Source organism: Phaethon aethereus, assembly GCF_964289735.1.
Source record: "Phaethon aethereus genome assembly, chromosome: 2".
Taxonomy (NCBI): Eukaryota; Metazoa; Chordata; class Aves; order Phaethontiformes; family Phaethontidae; genus Phaethon; species Phaethon aethereus.
Window position 1 is genome coordinate 31,402,462 of NC_138582.1, and position 27,977 is coordinate 31,430,438.

Consider the following 27,977-nt stretch of genomic DNA (forward strand, 5'->3'; position numbering starts at 1 on the left):
ACCCTATGCTCAATAAATGGAAAATACTTTCAGCGAATTAAAGTTATATGAGATCAAGACTTATATTCTGTCATATGTCTGAAAGTTTAGGTGGACCATATTTATTCACAGAACCATAGAATCATAGAATCGTGGAATAGTTTGGGTTGGAAGGGACCTTTAAAGGTCACCTAGTCCGACCCCCCTGCAATCAGCAGGGACATGTTCAACTACATCAGGTTGCTCAGAGCCCTGTCCAACCTGACCTGGAATGTTTCCAGTGATGGGGCACCTACCACCTCTCTGGGCAATGTGTGCCAGTGTTTCACCCCCCTCATTGTGAAAAATGTCTTCCTTAAATCTAGTCTAAATCTACCCTCTTTTAGTTTAAAACCATTACTCCTTTTCCTATCGCTACAGGCCCAACTGAGAAGTTTGTCCCCATCTTTCTAATAAGCCCCCTTTAAGTACTGGAAGACTGCAATAAGGTGTCCCCAGAGCCTTCTCTTCTCCAGGCTGAACAACCCCAACACTCTCAGCCTTTCTTAATAGGAGAGGTGTTCCATCCCTCTGACCATTTTGGTGGCCCTCCTCTGGACTTGCTCCAACAGCCCCATGTCTTTCCTGTGCTGAGGGCTCCAGAGCTGGACGCAGGACTCCAGGTGGGGTCTCACCAGAGCAGAGTAGAGGAACAGAATTACCTCCCTTGACCTGTTGGCCACGTGCCTTTGGATGCAGCCCAGGATTTAGTTGACCTTGGGGGCTGTGAGCACACATTGTTGGTTCAAGTCCAGCTTTTCATTCCCCCGTACCCCCAAGGCCTTCTTGGCAGGGCTGCTCTCAATCCCTTCATCCCCCAGCTGTATTCACTTCTTACCAATCTCCATCTGGACATTGAACCAGTCCTAGGAGAGAGCATGGTTAATGAGTCTGATGTGTGTGGGTTGTATCAACTCAACTTTATTTGTGTTTCATGTATGGTACTACAATAAAATCAAATGATTTAGTACTTTCACTGTTTGGGCAGAATGTCCGTTGCAGGGTGTATGAATAAATCTGAATGTTCCCAGATGTGTTGGACTTTGTGCACATATGCTGCCAAATTTTCTTCTATCACCGTCTTGACAATGCTTTGAGCTTTAAGCAGGCAGGGAAACAAATGAAACAGCAACCTTGACCAGAGCAAGAGCCACTGAGGCAGTAATGTGAAGTAAAGCAAGCAACATCTGTCATAAGAATAGAAATCAAAATAAAATATGAGCACATTAGGCTACTTGGCCCAGACATGATGGTAGCATACTGTGCAGCTGGTCAAATTTGACAATCCAAGTAGATGGCCTTGCCTGACCTTATTTATTTATTTCTGTTTAGTAACACCTCTAAGCATTGTCCAACCCTCCTTTTTTCTAGTAACTTCAAGCTCCTGTCTTCCCTTCCCTAAAAAGCAATTATTTTGAAGACATGCTTGATCAGGGGAGTTGGACTAGGTGTTGTCAGAACAATTTTGTGATCCTGTGATTCTGTGGGATACTCTGAACAAGATGCAATATTTGCGTTCTGTTGTTGGAGAATCACTGCCATGCAGATCTCCAGTCTAACTAGGCTCCTCAGCCCATCCTTGAAACTCTCACCTGCTAAACATGCACATCTCTTGAACAAATCACCCCGCTGCTTCAGCAACAAGGAGCATGCACAGACATCAGAGCCACACTGAGATGCGTTCTTCATGAAATCTGAAACACCTAAAACAATTACTTTTGCATGGTGACTTCATTCATAAGTGCAGCATGTAATCATTCCTGCAGGTCACAGAGGTGTGCATTGCTGTGAGCAAATTTAAATTTAATGTGACAAGGGTAGAGCACCCTTCCAAGCATAGTGGGAAATAAGTGCTTTTTGGATCCCTGCCTATTTCAGTGTCCAAAGGCAACTCTCGAAGCAGCAGAAGTTCAATGATATAGCAAGTCTGCTGACTGTCTCTATCATCTAAAGGCATGTATTCAGTGGAGAATGAAATCTCAAGGTTACGACTTTTTAAAAGTCCTTCCTTTTTGCCCACATCAACCTTCTCTTCACTTAAAAATTCCTTCTTCACTCACTTGCTGAATATTTCATAAGACCTTGAACTGAGGAGAAAGTACTGTTTAATTTCATCAATGACACAGACAGTGGGATTGAGTCCACCCTCAGCAAGTCTGCAGATGACACCAAGCTGAGTGGTGCAGTTGACACACCTGAGGGACAGGATGCCATCCAGAAGGACCTGGACAAGCTTGAGGAATGGGTCTGTGAGGTTCAACAAGGCCAAGTGCAGGGTTCTGCACCTGGGTCGGGGCAACCCGACCATCACTGGAAGTGTTCAAAATACGTGTAGACGTGGCACTTTGGGACATGGTTTAGCAGGCATGGTGCTGTTGGATTGACGGTTGGACTTGATGATCTTAAAGATCTTTTCCAACCTTAATGATTCTGTGATTCTGTGAACCCCAGGTATACAGGCTGGGGGATGAAGAGATCGAGAGAAGCCCAGCCTTTCCATACTTAAAGGGAGCTTTATAAGAAAGATGGGGTCAGACTTTTTAGCAGGCCATGTTGCAATACGACAAGGAGTAATGGTTTTAAACTAAAAGAGGGATTTAGACTAGATATAAGGAAGAAATTTTTCACAATGAGGGTGGTGAAACACTGGAAGAGGTTGCCCAGAGAGGTGGTAGCTGCCCCATCCCTGGAAACATTGAAGGTCAGGATGGATGGGGCTCTGAGCAACCTGACCTAGTTGTCCCTGTTGATTGCAGGGGGATTGGACTAGATGACCTTTAAAGGTCCCTTCCAACCCTGTTCTATGATTCTGTGATTCTATGGTTATTTAGCACAATTTGAGAACAGTATTGAGTGCAGTAACACTAGACATTGGCCATATACTTCTAGTGTTACTCTCCTTCAGCGATATCGCTGAACTTCGTAAAGAATAGAGAAGAAGGACAGGTCAAGCTGTGAAAGCAGAGAGTTTTTGGAAGAAGTTATCATGTTTTAATATGACAGTAACTGTTTCAATGAGTCTTAGCAACCCTGTGAATCCTTAATATCTCTCTGAGAGCAAAGTATTCCTAGATTGAAAGGTTTTAAGTGTTGCTTATCGTCATTCAGCCTTATGTCTGCTGTCCTGGATCCCCATAATTGCCTGAAACTCAGCAAGGAAGGGCAGATAACAACACTATTGAGATGTAGTTAGTGCCTGCCAGCTGTTCAATTAGCTTTTCTAAAGCATACCATTTCCAAATTCTTTCGCCCGTATTTTCATCAGAGATCTAATATTTGCTATTTCATGGCCTGTTTTCAGCAATATCTTATGGTTCCTTTGCAGCTGCCTTCCAGTGATCCATGGAACCCCACAGCTTCCATGAGGACAGCCATGTTTTTCTCCATTCCCCATTCTGAAAAGAAACCAAGATTTGAGATCCCTGAGTTTTTGCCCCAGCTGCATTCACATCTCTTTCTCAGCACCCCAGGCTCCCAGTTTTCCCAGTTGCTTTTTGCTCTGCTCTTCTCCAAGCACAACTGCTCATCCTCCCCAGCTCTTACACCTCACACCCTTCCTACCCACACACCTCTCACCTGTTCCTTGCCTCCCAGGCTGCCTGAGGCTCTGCCTCCCGTCTGGCTTCCCTCCAGCTTCTCTAAGAAGCTCCTGCCACCACAGGAGGAAAAGGACCAATTTTCAGGTATGATCTGCTAGCAGCTCCCCATATTGTATATGGTCTCTTGTTGCTTTCCTTGGAAGCCATGCCTGGTTTCCCACACAAAGCACTACTCTCACAGTAGCCTCCAGCAGGCAGCAGCAAGGCTTCCTCTGCTTCTAACTTACAAGACAAACAAGAGGTCTGTTGCCTCTTCAGTTAGAAACAATATTTTTTTTGTACGGTGTCTCAGCCAGTCATCTATTTCAGCCTCATGGGACTGGATGTGATCTAGAAACCACATACTGAACAAGCCAGATTTTAAATATCATTAATAGGGAAAGATGTACTCCACAGATATCTTCTGCACTTAAGTGATATTAGTTTCCTGGAGAGGAATCTCAGGGAAATAAAAGATCCGTTTATATTGTTGAGATTCAATGATAGCTATCACTTAAGTTATTTTTCCCTCTTAAAATAAGGACCATCACTGGTGCTGGAGTGGACCATACAGAGAAGAAAAAGATAAACAGATTCTTAATACAGCGCTTACTGAATGATATCTAGTAGCAAAACTGTGAAACAGTACTTGATGAATCAGAAAAAATGTATTATTTTTTTCTGAAAATTAAAATAAACAATCAATTTTCTGTGAAAGGTGCAGATTTAGCAAAATCTGTTACTGAGCTGCACAATATTAATGAAGCTGAACACCTGGGTTTTCATATACACATTTCAGGCTCTGTTTTTACGACAGTGTGTAAAGGAGTAAAGAGAGATAAAGAAGAGGCAGAGTGTCAAGCTAAGGCAGAAAAATGTCTGTTCTCCCCCATCCCCATCAAATGCCTATAGTTTTTAATATATACTTTCACTGCTCTTTAAAAATAACTCCATGATGTGCCCTGGCTGTGCAAGATATGGCCAAAGACTGCCCTGTTCCTGCTGTGCTGCAACAGAATGCAGGGAAGAAATATGCCTCTCTCAGTGAGGGACAGAGGAATGCTTTGAAGGTGCTGATTCAGCCCTGGGGGCATAAGGACAATACAACAGTGATAGGTAGCAGTTAATAAAAAACTTAGCTAAACTGCTTTTTTTAAAGCTTGAGTTTATAGTCACAAGGGAATCCTTGTCAGGCCTACCCTTCTTATGTCAGAACAAACACAAATGCATATAAATATTCAATGTATAAAGAGTGTTGCAGGGAAAAAGTAGATATATTTCTCCCTGAAAACTTAAAATCCATAACTACTTTATGGCAAGCACATTTTAAATTTAATGAACAGAACTGAAGGATGATCTACAGTGCACCTAAAGGGGCCTAGACATGCCGTACAAGTGATTGATGCCATACAGAAGGATTTAAAGTTGTTCTAGATACTACGTAAAGAGCAAGGACAGAAGAAAGACGTTAAATTTTTCATTCAGGTCAGCATGCTGCTTCTGGTATCGACCTTACTCAGCCAAGGGGTGAGTTGGGAAAGAAGCCATAGTTTCATTTCCCTCCTACTCCTTTCCAGCAACCCTGAGCTTGACATTTGCACTTGTATTGGGTTTGCATGGCAAGGTTTTGGTAATGGGGGGGCCTAGAGGGATGGCTTCTGTAAAAAGCTACGTCCAATAGCGCCAAAGCCAGCCAGCTCCAAGATGGACCCACTGCTGGCCAAGGCTGAGCCAGTCAGCAATGATGATAGTGCCTCTGTGATAATACATTTAAGAAGAGGAAAAAAACCCCTACATAATTGCATCTGGAGAAAAGAGGAAGTGAGAATATGTGAAAGAAACAGCTCTGCAGACTCCAAGGTCAGTGAAGAAGGGGAGGACATGCTCCAGGCACTGGAGCAGAGATTCGCCTGCAGCCTGTGGTGAAGACCATGGGGAGGCAGGCTGTCCCCCTGCAGCTTATGGAGCTTCATGGTGGAGCAGATATCCACCTGCAGCCCATGGAGGATCCCACACTGGAGCAGGTGGATGTGCCTGAAGGAGGCTGTGACCCCATGGGAAGGTCTGTGTTGGAGCAGGCTCTTGGCAGAACCTGTGGATCTGTGGAGAGAGAGGAGCTCACAATGGAGCAGTTTGTTTCTGAAGAACTTGACCCCACGGAAGGGACCCAGGCTGAAGCAGTTCATGAAGAACTGCAGCCCGTGGGAAGGACTCATGTTAAAGAAGTTTGTGGAGGACTGTCTCCCATGGGAGGGACCTCAAGCTGGAGCAAGGGAAGAGCGCGAGGAGTCCTCCCCCTGAGGAGGAAGGAGCAGCAGAAAACAACGTATGATGAACTGACCACAACCCCCATTCCCCATCCCCCTGTGACACTTGTGGGGAGGAGGTAGAGAAATCGGGAGTAAAGTTAAACCTGGGAGGAAGGGAAGGTTGGCAGACAAGGTGTTTTAAGATTGGGTTTTATTATTCATTACCCTGCTCTGATTTGATTGGTAATAGATCAAATTAATTTTCCCCCACGTCGAGTCTGTTTTGCCCATGACAGTAACTGGTGACTGATCTCTCCCAGTTCTTATCTTGACCCATAGGCTTTTCATTATATTTTCTTTCCCCTGTCCAGCTGAGGAAGGGGAGTGATAGACTGACTTTGGTGGGCACTTGGTGTCCAGTCAGGGTCAAGCCACCACAGTACTGACTGTAAAGAAAAAAGGAAGATCATTGGAAAGCCTCACCTTTCCTGTAAACCTTGTTGAATAAGGTTGAATGCCGGCTAAAATTTGTAATCTAATCTAAGAACACTCTCAGGAACATGTGACATGAACTTCTGTTTTCCCCCAAGTGCAAAGGGTGTAGTTTCCATAGACTATAAGTAATAATAATAATAATAATAATAATAATAATAATAATAATAATAATAATAGAAACAAGGTAATTCTGTAAAGAGGTTGATGCAAAACAGTCAGGAATTCCTTATCTGCCATTTTTCTCCAGCCACCACTTATATTAACCATTTTGCATATATCCTTTCACCCCCTTGTCACATTTTCTTTCCCTACGCTTAAGCAAGTGACATTCAACCTGAACCAATGTCTAGATCATGGTTTGAATGTTTGGAACATTTCAGGTTGACCCAAGTTCTTCTTCCCAAGTGTGGCTGCAGCTGGGCCTGTGGGATGTGGGGGAAGGATCAGACTAAAAAGTTACAAATCTCACACCTTTTCTGAGCGTGAAGTAGATGGGCTACTCTCGTAACACCTTCAGTACGCAGCATTGGACCACACATGCTAGGAATGGGAGCAAAATAACACCAAAATCAAACAAATACATGTTAATACCAGCAATGCGCAAGCATTTCAATTCAGTTCACAAAAAGAAATGAGATGAAGGGAAAGGGCACAAAAATTGAGTTGCAGTACTCTCCTCTCCCAGTCCTTGGAACAGACATAAATATGGTTGTTAAGGTTTTACCCTCCCATCTCCAAAACTTCAGACCTTAATGGGCTACAGCAAGAGCAGGGAGCTCCTTAGAGGTCTCTGCTGACTGGCAAATTGCTCTTCACCTATGGAAAAAGAAGAGGCTGTGTTTTCAGCCAGTTGTGGGGCTGGGAGAGGTGCAAAGCTGCCTGGAGGGCACAAAATGATTGATGTGGGGCTGGGAATCATATAATTAATTGATGTTGCTATACTAAGAATGCGTAATAAATTGATGTAGGTCTGGAGGGACACAGATTAATTAATTGGGGCTTAGGGAGAAACTGGTGCTCTTAGTACCACTGGGTGATATTTTATGCAAATATGTGTAATGTTATGCAAATTAAAAATCTGCTGGGGGTTTTGTGCCATAAGATATTGGCAGAGATGTGCCTGCATTGTAAAACAAATTCCTTCTGAAGCTACAGCCTGACTAGAATTGGGTGAAGAAGGTAAAAATCGTATGTTTTCAAATATTACACTGTTTGTAAAATTCCATATTAAAAATACTTTTTTACTCAGATACATAAAAAAGCATCTTGTTTTCCACATATGCTTTTACAAACATGTATTGGGCTAAACAACTAACTGAAAAAAATACTGTAATAAAACTTTTCAAATTATTCAAAACCCTCTGTGTGGCTGAGCTCTCATCCAGCAAGATGTGCTGTTCGGGAAAAGAAATTACAGACAGGATGCCCATGAGGGGAGCAGCATTTCAGGGTAATGTGAGAGGACTGTAATTGCTACACTCTGATATAGGAGAAAGAGAAAGAATCCTGGCTGCAACTACTAAAATGAGGATCTGAAATATGAGGGCAGTAAAACCCTAATCTTTTCTGACCTGGTGTTGGCCCAGACACACAATAAAGAACCATGAGGGATTAATCATTTGAGGAAGGAATTCTATAAGAGTTATCGTATTCGCTGCTAAATTTTGCAAGATTTCTCTGAAGAGAAAACATCCGGGAATGTGGTGGATGTGTGATCATCATTTGACGTATTGCGGTAATTTAAAGTAGAACATAGCTACAGAAGAAGAATGAGATCACTAATGGAAATTTCAAGAAGCAGTGATTGTAGCAAGAACAGTGCACTTTCTCCAAACAAATTTGATTGTAGCCCTTTGCACTGGGGTTAATTTCATCCTAAGGAAAAACACTTAAGACATTAAGATGGTATTAAGCTAATGGCATTATTATGTTGTCTGTCTCTTTTTTTTCCTAAGGACAAATAACTTTATGGCTATGATCTTCAGAAATGTTGGGTACAAACATGTCTCTGCTTGTCTGCAATGAAAAAATAGGTTGCAATAAAATAGAAGTTATAGGCCTGATGGGGAAATCTTTTGCTTCTGTAACACAGAAAGCTGAATAAGATTGATTTTATTCACAACTTTTAAATTTTACTACAGATTATTACCAGTCTTATTAATACCTAGTCATTCTGCTGTGTAGAAAGCTCAGTTTTCTACATCCCATTCTCTCCTTCATTTATTTAATTGTAAATGTCACAGGGAAAAAGCTACTTGTTTCCACTGGCTAAATTAAACCAAGCTTGTTGTTAAGTGGATATTGTTAATCTAATTTCCAAAGGTGTTGACACAACAACATCATTCGTGTAATTTCTATAGATTTGTTATTAATATCAAGCATAAATCACTAGGGACATTAATAAAATTAAAAGCCTTTCTTTTTTTCTTGATTTATTGCATTTATCCATAGAGCCTGTAGAATTTTTTTCTTTGGAGGTTTCCACAGCTGGTCAGGACAAAAAATTCCAGTCTGGTTTGGTAGAACAGACTATAGAACTTCCTTGATTATTTCTGGACTGAGCTAAGACATATCCTTTATAATAACATCCAATGCTTACTTTAGAAATTTTGACTGAAACTTTTGGCAAACTGTTCCTAATGACCTCACTTTTAAAAATGTGCACCATTTTGAGGTTTGCCTTTTCTCACTTCAGCTTCCAGCCTTCGGATTTTGTTACAACTTTCTCTCCCATGCTGAAGAGCTGACCATCAACATGTTAGATGCTACACTTAGAGCAGTCACACTTTTACTCTGACTCCTTATTTTGGTGTTTATTTTCTATTTTGATATCAGTGTCCTGTATTCTTTATCATTCGTGAGACCAAACATCTTTGTGCCATCTACAGAATTTATCAGTGATTTTTGTTGTCTTTCTGTCCTGGTTTCAGCCAGGATAGAGCTGGTTTTCTTCACAGAAGCCAGTGTGAGGCCATGGATTTGAGATGAGAAAATGTTGGTAACGTGCTGATGTTTTGGGTTGTTGCTGAGCAGTCAAGGACAGGCCAGCTTCTCGTGCTGGGCTGCCAGCAAGAAGGCTGGGGGTGCACAATGATCTGGGAGGGGACACAGCCAGGACAGCTGACCCAGGCTGGCCAAAGGGATATTCCCTACCATACGACGTCATGCCCAGTACATAAACTGGAGTTGGCCGGGGGGCGGAAATCACTGTTCGGGGACGGGCTGTCGATCACCGGGTGGTGAACAATCGCTGTATTGGGCATCACTTGTTCTTGTACATTCCTTTTTCGGTATTATTATTGTTGTTATAATTGTTTCCTTCTCTCTTGCTGTCCTATTAAACTGTTTTTATCTCAACCCATGAGTTTTTTTCCCAATTGTCTCCCCCGTCCCACTGCGGGATGGGGGAGTGAGCGAGCGGCTGCATGGTGCTTAGCTGCCGGCTGGGACTAAACCACGGCACATTCCAACTGGGTAAAAGAACCATTAAAAAACTGATTCTACCATGAACTGCACAAAAGACGTACACCTACTGTACGATTACTTCCCAGTAAGACAAACCAATCTTTTGAGATCAGTTTTTAATTCATTTGGTATGCACCATACCAATGCCCTAAGACCATTTCTTAACAAACTTTCTGCTTGGAATGATCAAGTGCCTTGCAGAAGTATGTTACATCAGTTCAACCTTACTATATGGTGTTAAAATACAAAACAGGATACTTATTTACTTTCTCAAGCCCTATTTTCAGTAAAGTCATTTTGACATTCGTAAAATTATCCCTATGTTCATTCTTGATCAGTCAAGCTCCGTACCAGCAATTTCATTATTTTTTCCTGCAATTTAAAACCATTATGACAGGAATATTGTTACACAGCCTGACCCTTTTACCATTTTAAATTGTTTATATAATTCTTTTTTTTCTAATGGGTGTGCTTATAGGGCCCACCCTTGGTAAACAGGCCAGGATAACAGCCGCTGACAAGACAGGAATGAGTGTAAGGACATGGTTGAGTGGGATAGCCAAACTGCCTGAGATGGTGTTTACCCAAAACTAGTAAAGACAATGACTAGCCAGATAAAACAGTGACTGGGGATTTATCAGGAGACTTCTGGGGGGGGGGGGGGGGGGAAATCAGCTAAACAGAAATGCAAGTGAAACATGAGGCTTTGTAGTGGGTGGGAGAAGAGGGGAGCGAGGCAGCAGGAGTCTGGCCCCGTGGCTATGGGCACTCACAATCACTGCCTCTAGCATGCACGTGGACAGCATGGAGGCACTGGGGGACCTGCACCCTGGGGGCACAGAGTCACCTTCTGAGGGCTGTTATCTTTCCCTGGGGGATGTGGGGGTTAACCAGGGCACACATCTCTCACAGCAGAGGTGTGCTCCGTTGGGATTAATTCTAGAAGGGGATTTAGAAATTTTGGAAGCATGTATTAAAATTTTATACATGCCTAGCATTGAGGTTGATCTCTTGGTATTGATATGGGTCATGGGTTCCATTTAATTTTGTGTTGTTAATAAATCTATAAACCAATTCAATCCTGATTTGATTTAAACTATGTGAACTGAACAATTTACCCCTGTGAAATTTACATCCTTCTGAAACTCTTGCTCCAGTTCAAGACTTACTGAAGTTAACTTCCCAAATGTTAACAACTGAGAACTTCCCTGGAGAATATTGCTGCTAGTTTTTTAGACACTCCAGGATGAAAATTAATTTTCTGGATTTAAAGATATCTTATTCTATAGCTCTGTAATGAATTCTCAAATGGAAACCACGTCATCATCATTCTGTTATCTGAATGCATCTATCAATTTCCAAATACAGGAGGAAAACCCCTTACAGATACCTCTATATTGAAACTAAAACAACAAACACCCCACGTTTTTCCCAACAATGCATTCATACCCTTCTTTCAAATTGTCTTTGTTCTTTACACTTAAAGTACTCATAAATCTAATTTAATTTAATTTTTCTACATATTCTACTGTTTCAGTTACCTACAGCTTTCTCAGATTGTGAATTTTTTATGGTGTGTTTTTAAGCAGGACAGCTTCTCTTGATGATTATTTATCTTTCAGCAACAATTAAAATACTTTAATCGTTCCTGATCATGTTCATATTTACCCATTTCAGCTCTTTCTCCAAATTGAGCTTGCACATGCCTACTTTCAAGGTTTATAAAATCGACCTTTATGAGCAGCAAGTATACTAAATAAGAGCAGCTTGTGACCATTTGTACCTAAGCAACCAGAGCATTTTTGTTCTATTATTGGTTCTTCTCTATCAATACTGACTTCTTCTGAAACAGGTTTTGGGATTAGGAAATTGTATTTTGTAATAGATAGGTATTTGTGTTGAGTTCAAATTAAGCACAAGAAGTCCCAGTGAAGTATCTATTTTCTGATTTTTTACAAGGATTTGGTACCTCTTTCCCATTACTTTATCCCTTTATTTAAAAAAAATAAAATCCAAGTTGAATTGCTAGATTCTTGAAGGAATACTAAGACATTCTCTTCTTACTAAGATGGCATGAACATAGCGGCATGTAGTCTCAAAGAAGCCTTATTGAAGTGAGTAAATGGGGATCCGAATGCCATACTATAGAACTTGCTGCATTTATTTTCCTTGATGTTCTCATTCTAAATACATTAGGATGGGTGCCAAGCAACCATTAGTAAGCACTTTTCATGTCTTTGTATTTCAGAAAATGTTGGCTTGATGAAAGGTTAGGTGACTAGCCTTCATTTCTGTAGACATAAAGAAATCATATGCCAAAATGAGTACAAAATATGGTAGCCATCATTTCTTTGGGATTATCGTTGTCTCAGCTCATTAATTTTATAACTTCTTATAAATTCTAAGAACAATTTGACATTTTCTGCTAGTATCACAGAGCCAGAGGATCCCTGTGAATACTAATGAACTTTTACTGGAATAAATATATTGTGTACAGTGGTGATAGAGTTCACTGTCAAAGTATCTCACTATAGATATACTGCATATGATCAAAATTTAAAACAGATGGCTTGGAAGACTAATGGTAATTTTACACAGTCACAAAAAAAAAAAAAAAGATTACTTCCTCTGTGAATTACTGTACCTGTGTTGCCCTTTCACAGAACTCATGGAGCATGTGGACCAGGACCGGGAGAATATTTAACCCTTGCAGGAGCTAAAGCTGCTGTCTTGCTCCTAAGACTGTGGTTAAATCCATTAGTACCTGCAACAGCAGGCCAAGCCCTGAACTCATCTCCTCTTCAAGCATTGCTTCCAAGTCAGTGGACAATTTCGGAGACATGAGAAGACATTTTTCTTTTCATGAAAAGACATGAAGTTACAATGAATTATGATGCTTCACTTTTCTGCTCTGTGCACTGTTCCAGTTAACTGAATATGAATCATGGGGAGATAACTCCTGTAGTTTGGCTTTTTACAAAACATTCCTGTCCAGTAGCATATGTCCTTTAGTCATATTGTCCAAATACAACTGAATGAATCACATTTTTGCTTTTGTAAAATGCGAGCACTTATGACACTGTTACTGCAAGAAAATTGGATTTAATGTGTCTTTTGTCATGTACTGGATACGTAACCTAATGAGGAACTGCCAATCCTTTTTTTTTGTCTCTCATCAACAAGTGCCATGGGAACCTGCATCAGAGCTTTTGCCATACCTGGTATGACCACGCAGTCCTGCACCTCCATCCTTACTGGGACGCTGATCCCTCAGTGGAAGCTGAAAGTGCGCAGCATTGCTAAAGCTGCCTGTTAGAAGGTAAAAGGAACAGCTCTGAGGAGCAAGGCAAAGAGCAAGGGAGAAAGAGCTGCTAATTAATTTGACTCTTGCTAGGATAAGAGAAAGAACAAAGCAGATTTTTCTGAGATAGGTAAATAAAAACTGGAAACAGAGGAAATTTATTGAAAGGGTCAAAATATGTTTTTGGAGTGCGTGAATGTATGATGATGAGCAAAGTGATGATATCAGTGTCAGGAACAAAGAAATTATTCTTCCTAAGTATGGTAAGGGTTAATCAAAACCGAGGGTGTCAGGATGAATGGCAAAGGAAAAAGGAGAAAAAGTGATATAGTGGGAACATTCTTTTTATAAGTTAGTTTTGTTGCTGTAAATGCATTTTTGTTATACCGTTGGTAGAAAAAAAATAACAGGATTTTTTGGTGAAGTTGGTATTGTTATTGTCCACTACATTATGGTCAATATGTTCCTTATGGAAATAGTGTCTTTTTTTTTTTAAGGCATTCTTATGAACAAGACGTTATCTAGGATCAAAATAGTTTTAAAATTACAGCAGATTAGATTGAAATTGCTACTTCATTTTGCACAGCACTAGATCAAAGAAAAAAATCATAACCAGTTTGATTATTTACATCTAAAAATTCCCATTTTTTTCTGCCTTTTCTTCCTTGTCTGCCTGTGGATTTAAATACATAAACCCCAAAATTTAAGACTAGGGAACAAATAAAGCAGCAGTAAGTGCTAATTACCAGAAAATAAAGACCTCTAAAGTCAGGCTGTAAAAATCCACAACTGATTTTCCAGCTGCTGCAACGCTAGTGTGAGTGTTGGTTTTATCTTGCTGTAATTTGATTGTTTACATTTAACTTTTCTCTAATAGTTTCAAACAAAACCTGAACAAGAAACAAAATGAACACTTAAAAAGCAAAAAAACTAGAAGAGTAACCACCCTCCACAAAACTAGCCTATCTATCTTCTACAAAAATGGTTGCATGGAAGTGTTTCCATAAACTCAGTTTTCATGCTCTTTTGAAAACATTTCTGGAATTCAATTTTAACTGAGATCAGGATGGCTTAAGCTTCAGCTCAGTTCACTTTGGGTTCTTCATACATAGTTGCTTATAATGTAAAGGTTGGGGCATAGTCTTATTATGCACATGGTTTAGATAGGAAAACCACATTCTGTTGCACTCTTAAGGTTTTGCTAATATAATTTTTAACACAATTATTCTCAGAATAATGGCTTTTTAAATTAAAAAAAAGTATTTTTTTCAATTGCAAACACCACAAACCAAACCAAAATAACAATGCACTCTATAACTTCAGTGATTTGCTTAAGACATAGATCTGGTTTTATTTATACAGTTGTCAACTTTCGTCACTGTAAGTCAAGACATAACTAAGTCCTTTCAAACTTTGGCAGTTGGAACTGTTAGAACTGGACTGAGATCATTTAGTGCCAAGCTTGATTTTCAAAGTTGGACAAAGGCAAATAGTAATTTTCACACCAGATATATCTGTTAGAAGTGACTCCTTGTCACTCTAGAATGATTGTTTGTCCCATTTGTCACATGCACTGAAGTACATTAGGTAAAATCCAAAACCAAATCCCAAGAAACAAACATCAACAACAACAAAAAAACCCCAGAAAAAAACCCCAAAGATTTTTGATAGATTTCTGAATTTCTAAAACTGCATCTGTTTAAAGTAATTGATCTAATCAATATTTTAATTATACCTTTTAAGATGCATTTTTAGATATGGAGTTCCAATTCAAACTAAATATTTCACCTTACATAAATATTTATTTCCTTCCAAATCTATCTAATTATATATCCAATAATTCTTGTTTTATAATATATTTTTTAATTTCTCGTAGCCCAGCTTTTTCACTAGTGAAGAAAAGGAACATCCTACCTGCTAACTCTATAGCCCAATTTTATAAGGCTCCAAAATACCAATCATTAACATTGCATAGATTTTCAGAGCACCATCGTACTACTCCTTTCCTGTATTTTCTTCCACGTTTTGCAGGAGAACTACTCCATTTATGGATACCATACAGATCAGCTGCTGGAGTCACTATAACCTCAAAGGTCTTTTTCATTCTTTGCAGAACATTTACCAAAAAAACCCCCTTTTGAAATCAGATTTAAGTTCACAATCCTGTTACTTTTGTCTTGACTTAAAAAAAAAAACAAAAAACCCACACCAAAAAAACAAAAAACCAGAAAACAACATTCCTACCTTGGAAAAGTGAAAATGCCAAGGAATTTACTGATTTTGTTAAAAAATAGCACACTGTCTGTTTTTCTTTGAATGTTAAGCTTGCATAGTTATGGACTAAATTACAAATTCCTAATATTAAAGTAAGTATCACACCCCTCTATGAGATTTGATAAAATGCAATTAGAGTGGTAAGAGAGCTGGCTGATACTATGGTGAGGCTGCTCTCTATCACCTTTGAATGGCTTGGGAGATTAGGGGAGCTCCTTGCTGACTGGAAAAAGCCAAATGTCACACCCATCTTCAAAGAAGGTAAGAAATAGACTCGGGAATTACAGGCATTATCATCATCACCTTACTTGATTGGAAACATTAAGGTTTGCATGCAGATGGCTAATCCCAGCCTCTGGCATCCTAAAATGTAGTAACATGAATATGGCAAAACACTACAGATTTAAAAAACAAGGGCAAGATGGTATGACATTAACAGAATAAAGGAGACTTTTCCAGGGCAATCTCTTATAAATATCAAATAAATTTGTAAAGCTAACAAAACCAGGAAAAATCTGTTAAGGGTAGTCAGGGACAGACTTTTTAAGGAGGAAATAAGGTGGTAAAGGGGCAGAACTTGGAAAAGGTTGAGGGGGAAAAAGGGAATATAAGGAGAAGCAAATCATGTCCTCAAGGTTTTTGGGAGGTCCCTATTCAGGAACCATATGCCTGATCTATGCAGCTTGGAGCAAAACGATAAATCTGTTGCTGCTCCAACATATATGTCAGACCTACTTCTGTGGTCAGGATGGACTTTAGTGTTGAAGATGGACCAACCAGATAAGGCAGACTGGACAATTACAGGTAAATCATCCTGGTAGCCATGTCCAGCCTTGTGAAGGACAAGATGACTTGGAGCAACCAGTACATTTACTGAGGCAAATTATGCTTGACCAGCCCAATAAGCTTTCTATGATGGGATGAATGGCTTAGTGATGGGGGAAGAGGTGGTGTAAGTGTATTTCACCTTGACTTTTTCAAGGTCTTTGACACCATCTCCCATAGCATCCTTGCAGCCAAGACTGGGAGGTACAGACTGCATGGGTGGATTATAAAGTGGCTGAAAAACAACCTGTCTAGATTGTCACTGCTTTGAGTCAGCCTTGCTTTGAGCAGGAAGTTGCACTAGATGACCTTTAGAGGTCTCTTCAGATGTAAATTATTCTATAATTCAACAATTCTATGACTATCAAATCAAGGGATAAAATTTAGCTGAAGAGACAATAAAAAATAAGTATTTTAAGTGTCTCTTTAAAATCAAAGATGTTGCATTATGACATAGTGTACAGCTGAGGAGTGAGTCACATCCTGAAGTGGCTTCAGATTTTGCCAAGCACAGGTTTTCCTGGCATTTAGTATCTGTTTGTTATCTACTGTTTGTTTCACACTTCCTACTTTCAGCAAAATTTTGTGTTCCTCACATGAAAGACTAATTAAACAGACATGGATTTCATGAAGTGAGGAGTGACCCTGAGTCCAGAAAACTTAAGGTAGTAGAAGCACTAGAAAACATCATATATGTTCCAAATTTGTTTCAAGACTTGAAAGTTAACGCCATACTTCAAACTCATTAAGTTCTGTTACTCTCTCTATTATATTTGTATGAAGCATCAGGAGCAGGCTGAAAGCAAGCACAAGAGACTTAAAATTTGGCATTTAACTGCAAAGAGTAGGAGAGGTGAGACAGATGTCTGCAACAAATTACTGCAGGAGTCAGTTGGAAATGCTCTTTTCAATGAGATTTTAACAACACACAGGAATGACTGTGATCATAACAAAAGTGTTTGGATGACATCAAATCAGTGAACACTTACATCGGGCAGAAGACTAGATAAAAAAGCAACAGAACTAAACTAAAAAAATATTAAAATACTGAAATTGGCACAAAGGAAAACAAAGTATTTTAAGTGTTTAAGCACACCATCTCACACCTCAAAAAAAAAGAAAGAAAAAGAAAGGATATCTTACTCATGGTAGCAAAGACATTCAAGCAAGTTCTGTCCAGCTTTCACAGATACATAAAATTTAGTATGTCCTTTTTTATTTTTGTTTTCTTACAGCGTGATAAAAGACATGTCTGTCTGTGCAACAAAGTGGGGCATAAAGAAAGCAAACTGTCATCAAGCTAGTTAAGAAACATGAAAAGAGATAGCTTCATTGGTAGCTGGGAGAGTTTTAGCTAGCTGTAGTGTGGATTAGTTTTGGAAATGATTGTACTTCTTTCTGAAACAAGCTAGTGTATGTACTCAGCTTTCTGCTACCTGGCTGTTATCATCTGGTGGAAGAAAGCTCAGAACTCATATATCTAAACTTGCATGTATGTCAAATTAGAAATTCCAGGCTGGGTTTGAACATGAGCAGTGTATTCTTACAGATACTTTATCATTTTCTATGTAAGTAATACAAAGGTACTCTGTAAGGTATAGAGGAACTTTACACAACTTAAAGTAGGCATGAAAATATCTGGCTTTAAACTAAAAACTAGACTAATTCTTTTTCAGTTGGCCTTTTGAAAATTACAAGTCTTGCCACAAAAAAAGTCTGATTCAGGTGCCATTAATTTTCCAGAAGAGACTAAAGTCACATAAACAGTTGTGATGATCAAGAACATAAACAGTGTTCAGTTCTGCGTCATTAAAATACCTAGAAAACGTTTTTTACTCAAAACTTCATAAACCTATGGTGAAGCTCTGTAATACTAAAATTTGTTCTGGGAGAGGGAGGAATGGTAGTATAGAATCTGAGCAGCTGATTTGTCAAATCCCTTTTTTGCCTGTGAATTTCACTTTGCCAATATGAAGTACTGAAAAATAACTGAGTTATTAATAAGATACTAGTATTTTTTCCCCCCCAATATACCTGATTTACACAGTTTTGTTGATGAAGTTGTCTATCTTTGAAGGAATTGCAGGATTAAGCGTGAAACCTGAGATAGACCCTTGATGAGAAAAAAACAAATTTCCTCTGCTGTATTTTCCTTAGGTGGGAAATTAAAGTAGGCTTAAGATATTAAATCAAATCTGAGATAGCAAATATGCCTTCACAAGCATTTCTTGTCTCAGTTAAGCTAAACAGAAGAAGAACATTTGCATTTTAGCTGACCTTGCTGTTAAGAAGGGAAAGAAAGAGAGGAAGAGTGATCCTAAAAGTTCATCATGCTAAACATGCTAAAGAGCTGCCTCCATGAGCTGAGACGATGATTGGGTGAAGGATTTTTGCTGCTACATTGATATTCTGGTAGAAGGAATATTTGCTATATTTTCTCCTCCAAACAGCTGAGTGATACCTTGGGAGGGAAAGCTATTTCATGGGTTTAACAGTCATAGTCCAAAAGACAAATAGCAGGGCTGGGATTTACCTGGATTCCACAATACACTAAAATAGTATTACTCTGTCGTGTCACCCATTTAGTGCTGAATACCTGTTAAAAAAACCCCCAAACATACTTCCAATTGCAGATTAGAAAGATAAATATCAGCAAGTCAGATTTAGATGAGAAATCATCTGACCTGTGCCCTTTCCATACACCCTAGAGCAGATATGAATTTCTCCATATGCCTTTTGGAATGAGGTCAGCGAGTGAAATGTTTTAACAAAAGAATGAGAAAACATGGAGATATGACAGGCACACATATGAAACCAGGTGACATGATATTGGCAGCACTAACTCCAGCAGTATATGATGAAATAGTGAGGAATGTACTGCCAAATGATCAAGAAGAAAATATCAGACTCAGTCCAGATGAGATTCTGTTTGAAGTGAAAGAAGCCAATGCATGGTAAATGGTAAATCTACCAAATGCATAGTAGATAGTCTATCAAATGGAAGCAATCTAGATCAAGCAAAGTGAAGCTGTAGATAACATGAGACCTCCTAGAACAACAAAATCAAAAATAGCAGAATATCCTAGAGATAATTCTTTTTATATAGTACAGCCCACATGAGACACTGAGACAAATGTTATGAAGGAAGCTATCATAACAGTGCATGATGTTAGGAGAGTTTAGAATGAAACATTATAGAATAGCGGTAGAAATTTTAATGATCCCAGCAGCCACTAATCAAAGCAAGTATATTTAAGAAAAGGTAGAGGATTTTGTCTGCCACAAAGGAAAACAATTTTTGTAACTTCTTGTAGAGCTGCAACAGAAATAAGACCTAGTTATGTCTAGGTCTATGCATGGAGTAAAGGCTGAAGTACTGGGAATTTTGAGGTAACATTGTCTAAAGGTTTTGAAAAACACTTAAAAAATTACATTGGATCAGACCCATGAACTTGTAAATAATTATTGCAAGTGGATTTGAGGGACTTAAGATGTAGCATGTTATGAAATCCAAGGATGAAATGATGAAAAAAATAAGATCTAATGCAGATGAGACTCTGTGCTATCTACAGACAAGGACACAGAAAGATCCCTCACTAACACCTTGTCAATTATTTTAAGGATGAGCTGACCATGCAGAAGACTAAGTGAACCCTAATACGCATCTGTATACAGCCTTGAAGGAAAGTTTTTCTTATAATAATACTTGCTGATGGCAAGCAATCAGATGGTTATTCTTGGCATTATGAAGGATGAAATACTTAACATTTGCATGAGTTGACATCAGGCTTTTCAAAGTACAAAACTTTGTGCCAGGCACAACTTTGTAAATTTTAGTTTATCATAGTTTAGGAATGTATGAAGAATTTCACAGGAGACCCCAAGCAATCAAAAAGGAAAGCTTTGCTCTCATGAGTTCACCTCATAGCTAAGCTATTTTCTTAATATGCACTCAGTACTTTTCTGAACATGCAAAAAAAAAATTTCTGCCAGAAAATCAGTTCTAAATTGTAGTTTCAGTTTTCATAATCAGTTGGAGTGACCAAGTTCCACTAAGAGAGATATGGAACATTTTGTAAGATATAGGGAGCAAAACTCACTCTTATTTTAGGTATTCTCGATCTAATGGAATGGTTCATTCCATTAAAATATGGAATTTTGTTACATGATGAAACATTCAGCTTGTTCTTCTGGAACAGGCAAACATCAATTGTGGAATGGTGTCCTGCCCTGAACCCCGCATAGAATGATTATTAAAAATAACCCTTCCTTCCTTTATATGAGTTGCTTTATATGCATGGATAGTGCCTGAAATTGTCCTCATCAGTGTGACTATAAGATGAGAAAATACTGTTTAAAAACGACCACAGTAAAGACGACTGTGGAGTGACAACACGTGTTGATACTTTTTTGGGGTTCACGAGCATAAGGAAAGGCAACTGGGTTATACTGCTGTAGCGTACTCTGCTGCTACGGCTGTAGACTGTCACCACAATGAACCTTACTGATGCAATGATAGAAGGTATAAAAGTATTGGGAGATACCAAAGTGTGCAATGCAAATGGACATATGGAAATTATCCATTATCAGGACACCTCCATGAGCAATGGTCAGTGGTTGTATCCAAGGTCCCCTACAGTGCGAATTGACACTAGTGTTTGCTGTTAGACAGGCTGCACCAAGACCAAAAGGGCATGGGTAGGCATCAAGAAGGTGGAGACCTATGCGATAGGTTTAGACACAGCCCCTGCTCCTGTGTGTAGGAGTAGGCTGAAACAGGATTACACTGGTTCCCAAATATAGAAACAGATTGAAATAGAATTAAAGAGTCATTTCTAGTGGGTAAAATGTAACAACCTCTGAACTAAGCCATGGAAGGTTAATTAATAATTTTTCAGAAGTTCTGTAATATTCTGTTCATGCCTGAGGGCTGAATGATAAGGATGTTGACTAAGATGTGATTTAGTGGGAAAGACTTTAATAAAAGATAGCACAGGTCTAAGTTGATATCTTTAGTTTCACTCCAGGTTCTTGAGATGTCAAAGGCATCACTTTCAACATAACTACATATACACAGTTCTTGTGGGTTTTGTTTGCTTGTTTGCTTTTGTAAGAAGACCATTTGGTATTTACATTTATTCATTATCATTACTTTATGTTTTGTTCAACATAAAAAATATTAGACCAAATAAACTTTTTCAAAACCCGGCCCTGACATTGACAGTTATTTTACAGTAGTAGTTGATCTCATTTGAGGAAGTATTCAGCAAATAGTTATAAGTTCAGTAAGTTTAAAAGTCATCCCCACAATAAGTGATTATCTATGGCATCTCACAGGTTTTATAGGCTTGTGAATAGGTTTATGGATAAATAATTTCTGCTGATTCAAGTATTTGCTTATTTAAACATATATTTTTGTTTAAACTTACATGATAATGATAATTCCTTATACAGCTTTTCACGTGCGTGGTTTTACTTTTGCTTAAACACTATTCAGAAAAAAGTGAATTATTACACCAGAAGAATACAAAATTCTTTGAGGTACAACATTTAAGTGTTGAAAAACATACAAAATATAGTTATTGTGACTTATCAAGACTTAAATACCTTGCTGTCTAAGGCTCACTTGCATAATTACATGCATATTACTGAATTACTGTTCTGAGATTATTTACTCATGATGCAATGTTGATAAGTACAAAACACTAGAATATGCATCTGCAAAAGCTACAATGGGCCAAAGAATTTTCTGTGAAGTGTATTTTCCTTTCTGGTTCAGTAATGTGAACATACAAAATCCAATCTCTTAAAAATATAAGATTTGAAATATAGTTTGAATATATAATTGCATGTATGTAATATCTTATGTTTTTAATATCTCATTAAAATGTATGTTAAAGTACCAATACATTCCCACGTTTTCATTATACTGATGCAATGCCTGGGGCTTCTCTAAAGCAGCCCTTGTACTTGGCTGGAATGTTTTGACCCACATTAAAACTCCAGTCTTTACAGGTTTGTGAGAAGCAAAATAAGAAATCTTTCCAGCTGGTCATTCAGTATACACTTTAAAACAAGACAGCATTGCTTTCCTGTTATCCTGCACAGGCATATCTTGCCATTATGGTAGCTGGAGGTAGGTGGGTGAGACTAATAGGATTGCTTCAGTAAGTCGTGAGTTATTCTCGTACAAATTAATGTCTTCTAGGATTGTTGTGCTTGCATGTTACTGAGTGAAGGCTGATAGCAAAGTTAAAACTGAACCATTATTCAGTTCTGAATTTCCCTTCTTAGTGTACCATGGGTTTAAAGAAAGCTTAATCATCAAGGAAATTTGTACAAGTGTGTCATTTTTCAAGCCAAAGTGCATTTTTCACAAACGAGTTCACAAAAGCAGCATAAGTATTTATTCTGTTTAAATACAAAGTTTCATGACGATTAATGCTGTCTGGTTTTCAGACTAAGGTGAAGAATTGATTCAATCTGGAAAGCCCTAGTTCTGCAAATATGTAGTTAAGTCTCTCAGTGTTGCTAGACATTACAAATATAAAATAGAGAAGATCTGTTTTGAGTAGAGGCAGGGGAAACAAAAGGAAAAACAGCCCTATTGTCACATCAATTCAATTTACAACAAAGGTGTATGTTGAGTCTCTCTAAAGGCTCTCTTTTTTACCTGCTCTTCTCCTTGGATATTTTCTACTGGGTAGTCATCATTTAGAAAGGCCCTGCAGGGCTTCTGTGCCTCTCAAAAGGATGTGCAATAGAATATGTCACCCAAAATAATTATCTGCAACCACCATCTTACCTTAGGCTACATGTCAGTATGCGCTCACTTGGTACTCAGAGACTGCATCTAATTTAGACCTGAAGGCAGACATACGTGAATAATACTTACAGCAACAAAACAGGATTGAAGCTGCAGTGGAACTAATTTATTACTTAAAAAGGGCATCAGCTGAAGAACTACATGTCTTTCATACTCTTGGTACTGTAACCGTCTTCCTTTTGCTCAACATCCAAGAATGAAGACCCAGGGTGTCTTAAAGAAAGCAACAGAAGAGACCAAAAGTACAAAAGCCTTACAGCATTTAATTTTCTTTCTCAAGGTGCCTGTAAGGTGGCTCAGCTCTTATTCTGGTGTAAAACAAATCATATTCTGTGGTTAAAGGTAGTATGCTGGTTTAAAAATGTGTGCAAAAGAGAAAAAAATAGGTCACATAATTATGAAATATAAGGGTATGAACTATAAACCAAGAAAATAAAAGGGACATTATGATGCAGAGGTTGCTATGATAGCTATACCAGAATTTTAAATAAAATCCGTTACATATATTTGCCAAATGCATAATGTAAACAGGAATATATAATATAAAGTTATGGAACATTAAATACCTTTTACGTGGTATTTGGCTTTGCAGAATTCATACGTACTGCAATGGATAAAAAGGTGACCCTTGTGAAGAACTACAAAGGCAGGAGGAAACATCCAGTGAAGAGCTGTGTTCTCCATCATGTACCCAAAAGTTTCATTCTTGCTGCAGCTTGCTCCTCAGCCCACAACTGCAGTGAGAGTTTTTCATCATTTGCTTTGGAGCAAGCAGGTCTCTAGTCCTCCTCTCACCACAGAGGGTGAAACACGCTCGTAAAGCTCATGGACAGACTTGGTGTTTCCTCAGAATAATTCCTCTTCACGCTGTCTCTTCACCTTATGTGGCAGAGAGGCAAATGTGGGCAAATGTTCTCTAACTTGTAGATGTGTTTAAATGGATGAAAAACTTTTGAGGTGACACAGCAGAGGGGATTATGTGTCTATGTTCCCAGAACTAGCAACATAACTTGCAGTTTTGTCCTAGACTAACTTGAACATTTTTTTGGCTCCAGCCTGAAGCAATTCGCCAAGAAATGATTGTGAAGCAGACTCCTGTGCCCATTACTGACCTGTCTCTGCCCTGCTGTGGGCCAGAAAAACATGCTATTCCCATGAAGATATAATATCACTTCAAGAAACTACACTGAACTTCACAATAATACTAACAATTTTCTTAAGCATGCTTTTTTGTGTTCCTTTACCACCTCTTCCCCACAGCTTTTAAGAGCATGTTGCAACTCATGGAACAGAAAACTTGGAAATAACAACACAGCTCATGAAATCATTTCATTTTCCTGAAGTTACAATATCCATGGCATAGCCACTACACATCACTGGCTACCAAAAACATTGGTAGGGGCTTAAGAGTTTTCCGAGGAGACCAGTAGGCCAATTATAATGATCCACAGGAAGCTGGCAAGACTGAGGGAACCACTGCTTTAGACTTGTACTTCTGAGGAATTTGTTGTACAAAACACCTTGTTACGTACCTGTGGAGCCAAACACTTTGGGACTCCACCTCAGAAAAAACATTTTGACAGGACTCTAATGCACACCATTAATGCAGTTCCATTCCCTACAACTGGTTGGGAATTGCAGCAGTATCTTCAGTGAATTGTGCAGCACCATATACAACTATAGGAATTTATAGGTTCAATTTTTAATTCCAGTTACATACATAAGAACAGTTTCTGACTCATAGGTAAAGCTGCTGTAAAGGAGATCGTAATTTTGAATGGCAGGGCTCCATGGAAGACAGGAGCTAACATAAATGGACAGTTTTTCAAAACCATGAAAGAACTAATGAAGATTAATAATGCAGTCTAAATCAAATTATTCATCCTTTTGTGAGGTACTGAGTACTAGCGTATATAGTAGTATCAGGCATATACTTTGGGATAATATTTTTCAAATATTCCTTTGTTCAAACAGTTTTCCAAAACTGACAACCATCCAGCCCTCGTGTACATAATGTAACCTAATTCCATTTAAAAGAAAATTCAGCTATGCTAATCAAGTTTATTTGTGCATCTGTAAAAGACTTTTCTTGTCCCTTTTCCATACCTTGACTGTTGATATAAAATCATGTGTTGTATTTATTTCAGAATGCATGGGTCTCAGGACAGAGAACAAAGTCTTTTTTCATCGAGTAGTTTCACAGTAATGAGTCTACCTGCTACTTCCTTCCACTCAAATCTACAATTTTCACATAAGTTATTCTTCTGGGTGATAATGACAAGCAAATTTTATCCATCAGCTCCTCACTATTTTGAAGTAACTGTTAATGGCTACTGTTAATAAAAAGAATTCATAGAAACAGTTTGTCTAATGAGAAGTACCACTTTTACAAAGTTGTTTTCTTTGTCAGACAATATCAATGTCAACTCTATTTCACATACAGCTAAATGAGATTTGGAACAGCTAAAAGAAAATTTCACCTTGCTTATTCTTTATATGCCTTGATACATCAAGAATTGAGGCATGAAATATGTCATCACAAGACTTTGCAGAATAATCAAAGTATTTTAAGATTATGCAATGGAAACGGTATTGAATAAACTTTATGTTATTATGAAAAGATTTTCACAATTCAAGTAATTATTGGTCCCTTAATTTCTTTTACAACAACGTCACTTACCTTCTATATAAAGCACAAAAGTACTCTGAATAGAGTACACTTACCTTGTACAAAGCACTTGGCATATTATAGATGCCGCAAGAAATGCTAAAAAAGACTAGCAACAGATCTATTGGCTTAGGAAAACAGAGTTTAAAAAAACTGGTCAGACCAGTGTGCAAGGAGCTGTAAATAATGCACTGAAAGCATTACATGGCATATTGCTCGGAGACCACCGCTCCAGGAAATATCTTCTAATAATGCCATCCCAGAGACTGACTTTGCTGCCTTGCTTTATCACTTGAGTTCTTTTATTTGACTCATATATATAACTTTTCCTAAAAAAACTTGTAATCTCCCCTAAAATATAATTGTATTTCTTTAATCTGTTTTTCTTTTGAACCCAAAAGACAGGGGTTATAAAACTTAAAATTACTGTTGAGCAACTGTGACAAAACAACAACCCATACAACACAAATACCTCAATTTCTACAAATAATCTGAAAAATAGATTTCCACAGACTGAGAAATTGAAAATGAATAAGTCATATCCATTCTTTATGACTTGTTACAGCCGAAGCACTAGCTACACTTCACCTTTTTCTGGCATAGCCATTACACTCATGGGTTTGGATCTGAGCAACATTGTTCTGAGGTCTAGTGAAAGATCTTTGGCTCCCACCAAACATCTTGCTGTACTGTCCATCATTAATATATATATAACACATGGTGTTAGTACTGTACTCCAGAGGATTTTACCATTGACAGCCTCCATATCTAAAGGTAAAAAGCTTTCAGACATAACATTTGCAATAAGGAAAAAAACAGATCTTACATAAGCATTCTTGACAAAGCACTAGAAAACAAAAGTGTTACTTTTTTTTTTAAATTTCGAGTTCAGATGAACAGTGTCCGCAACATTATGTGGGAATAACTTTAACCTAAGTTTTTCATAATAAACTTCTCTAAATGAATAACAGCATTGCAATTTGATTTGGTACAATTCCAAGGACTAACAAAACTCTTTTTCTTCTTTATAAAATCTGACACACCATTGGGCTGGATATTATTTTTAACTCATTAAATGCAAGATAACAACATCTATTAGAAAGGTCTTGTTACATTACATTAACTTTACAAACTAGAGTCTAAGAGAAAATACTTATATTTTCCTCACATGAGTAATCCTGTAACCATTCACTGCATGGATTACATAGAGAAGTATAAAGCAGTCAGAAGTGATGTGTTTAATATGTTTAATATGTCAGTAGTTTATAGCACTAAACATTTTGTAATGTCTAGGTAACACCAAATACTTTGAAATTTCTGCCGGATCCACCATCCCAGAAATACACTCAAGTGGAACAATAATAAAACAAAGTTACTAGTTCCCAAGGCACCAGCACAGATGATATTTCAAATAGGAAGGATAAAGAAAACAATATTTGAATGATATGAACAAGCCCTTACCTAGTGGCTGCCCTGCGATGATCCTGGCATTCTCTCCCGCCACTGCAGCCCTCGCATGCCTCTCGCTCATGTACTGTACAAACGCATAACCTTTGTGCACTGAGCAGCCAACTATTTTCCCATACTTTGCAAAGATCGCTTCGATGTCACCTTTTTTGACAATGGCTGTGTTCAGATTGCCAATGAAGACTCTGGAGTTGATGGACTTTGGGTCGTTCTTATTGGTGACGTTGCTGGTCTGTGTTTTGCCGGTCATGGCTGGATCACTTGGCTTTAACCCTTAAATAAAGAACAAAGAGAATTATGTTTGAAGCATACAGTTAACCCTGACTTTGGATGATTTTTCCAGCAATAAATCACTTTTCATTTTTCACTTAGGGTGAATCTAGACTCAGAAGAGTTATAGTTTCTACAAATTATTATCAATGAAACCAAGGTAACACATTTTAAAATACTGTTAATAGGTCTAATTAAAACTTCTTATTTTTATAGATATAAAATATACCGATACATCTCTTAATACAATGCTTTGATAGTAGAGCTTTACTGTAATCATATGTGCTTAGAAATTCAGTATTGTCGTTTTAAGTACCTAACCATCTAGAAACTGCAAAGCAAGAGAATGAATCATTGTCTTCTGCCAAAGAAATGAACATTCAAGGCCATGTAGAGAACAAACTCTAACAATGAAAGACAACTCTGCTTTCGTTTGTGTCAGCCAGAGCACATTTCTCAGCAGTTAAATATCATTGACCATTGTGAGGAGTACAGGGCAGGTAACATACAGTTCTTTACTGCAATCAATATATTTCTATCA

General features: G+C 38.3%; 1 protein-coding gene across 1 annotated transcript in view; it reads right to left on the minus strand.

Moving 5' to 3' along the window:
- Positions 1-27,416, minus strand: part of RALYL (RALY RNA binding protein like) — a gene marked incomplete at its 5' end in the record, with an annotated part of 189,927 nt that extends 162,511 nt beyond the window's left edge. Inside the window, one exon of the mRNA XM_082014800.1 lies at positions 27,161-27,416. Coding sequence (XP_081870926.1) covers positions 27,161-27,416 — 256 coding nt within the window. The remainder of the gene's footprint in view (positions 1-27,160) is intronic.
- Positions 27,417-27,977: the final 561 nt, after the last annotated feature.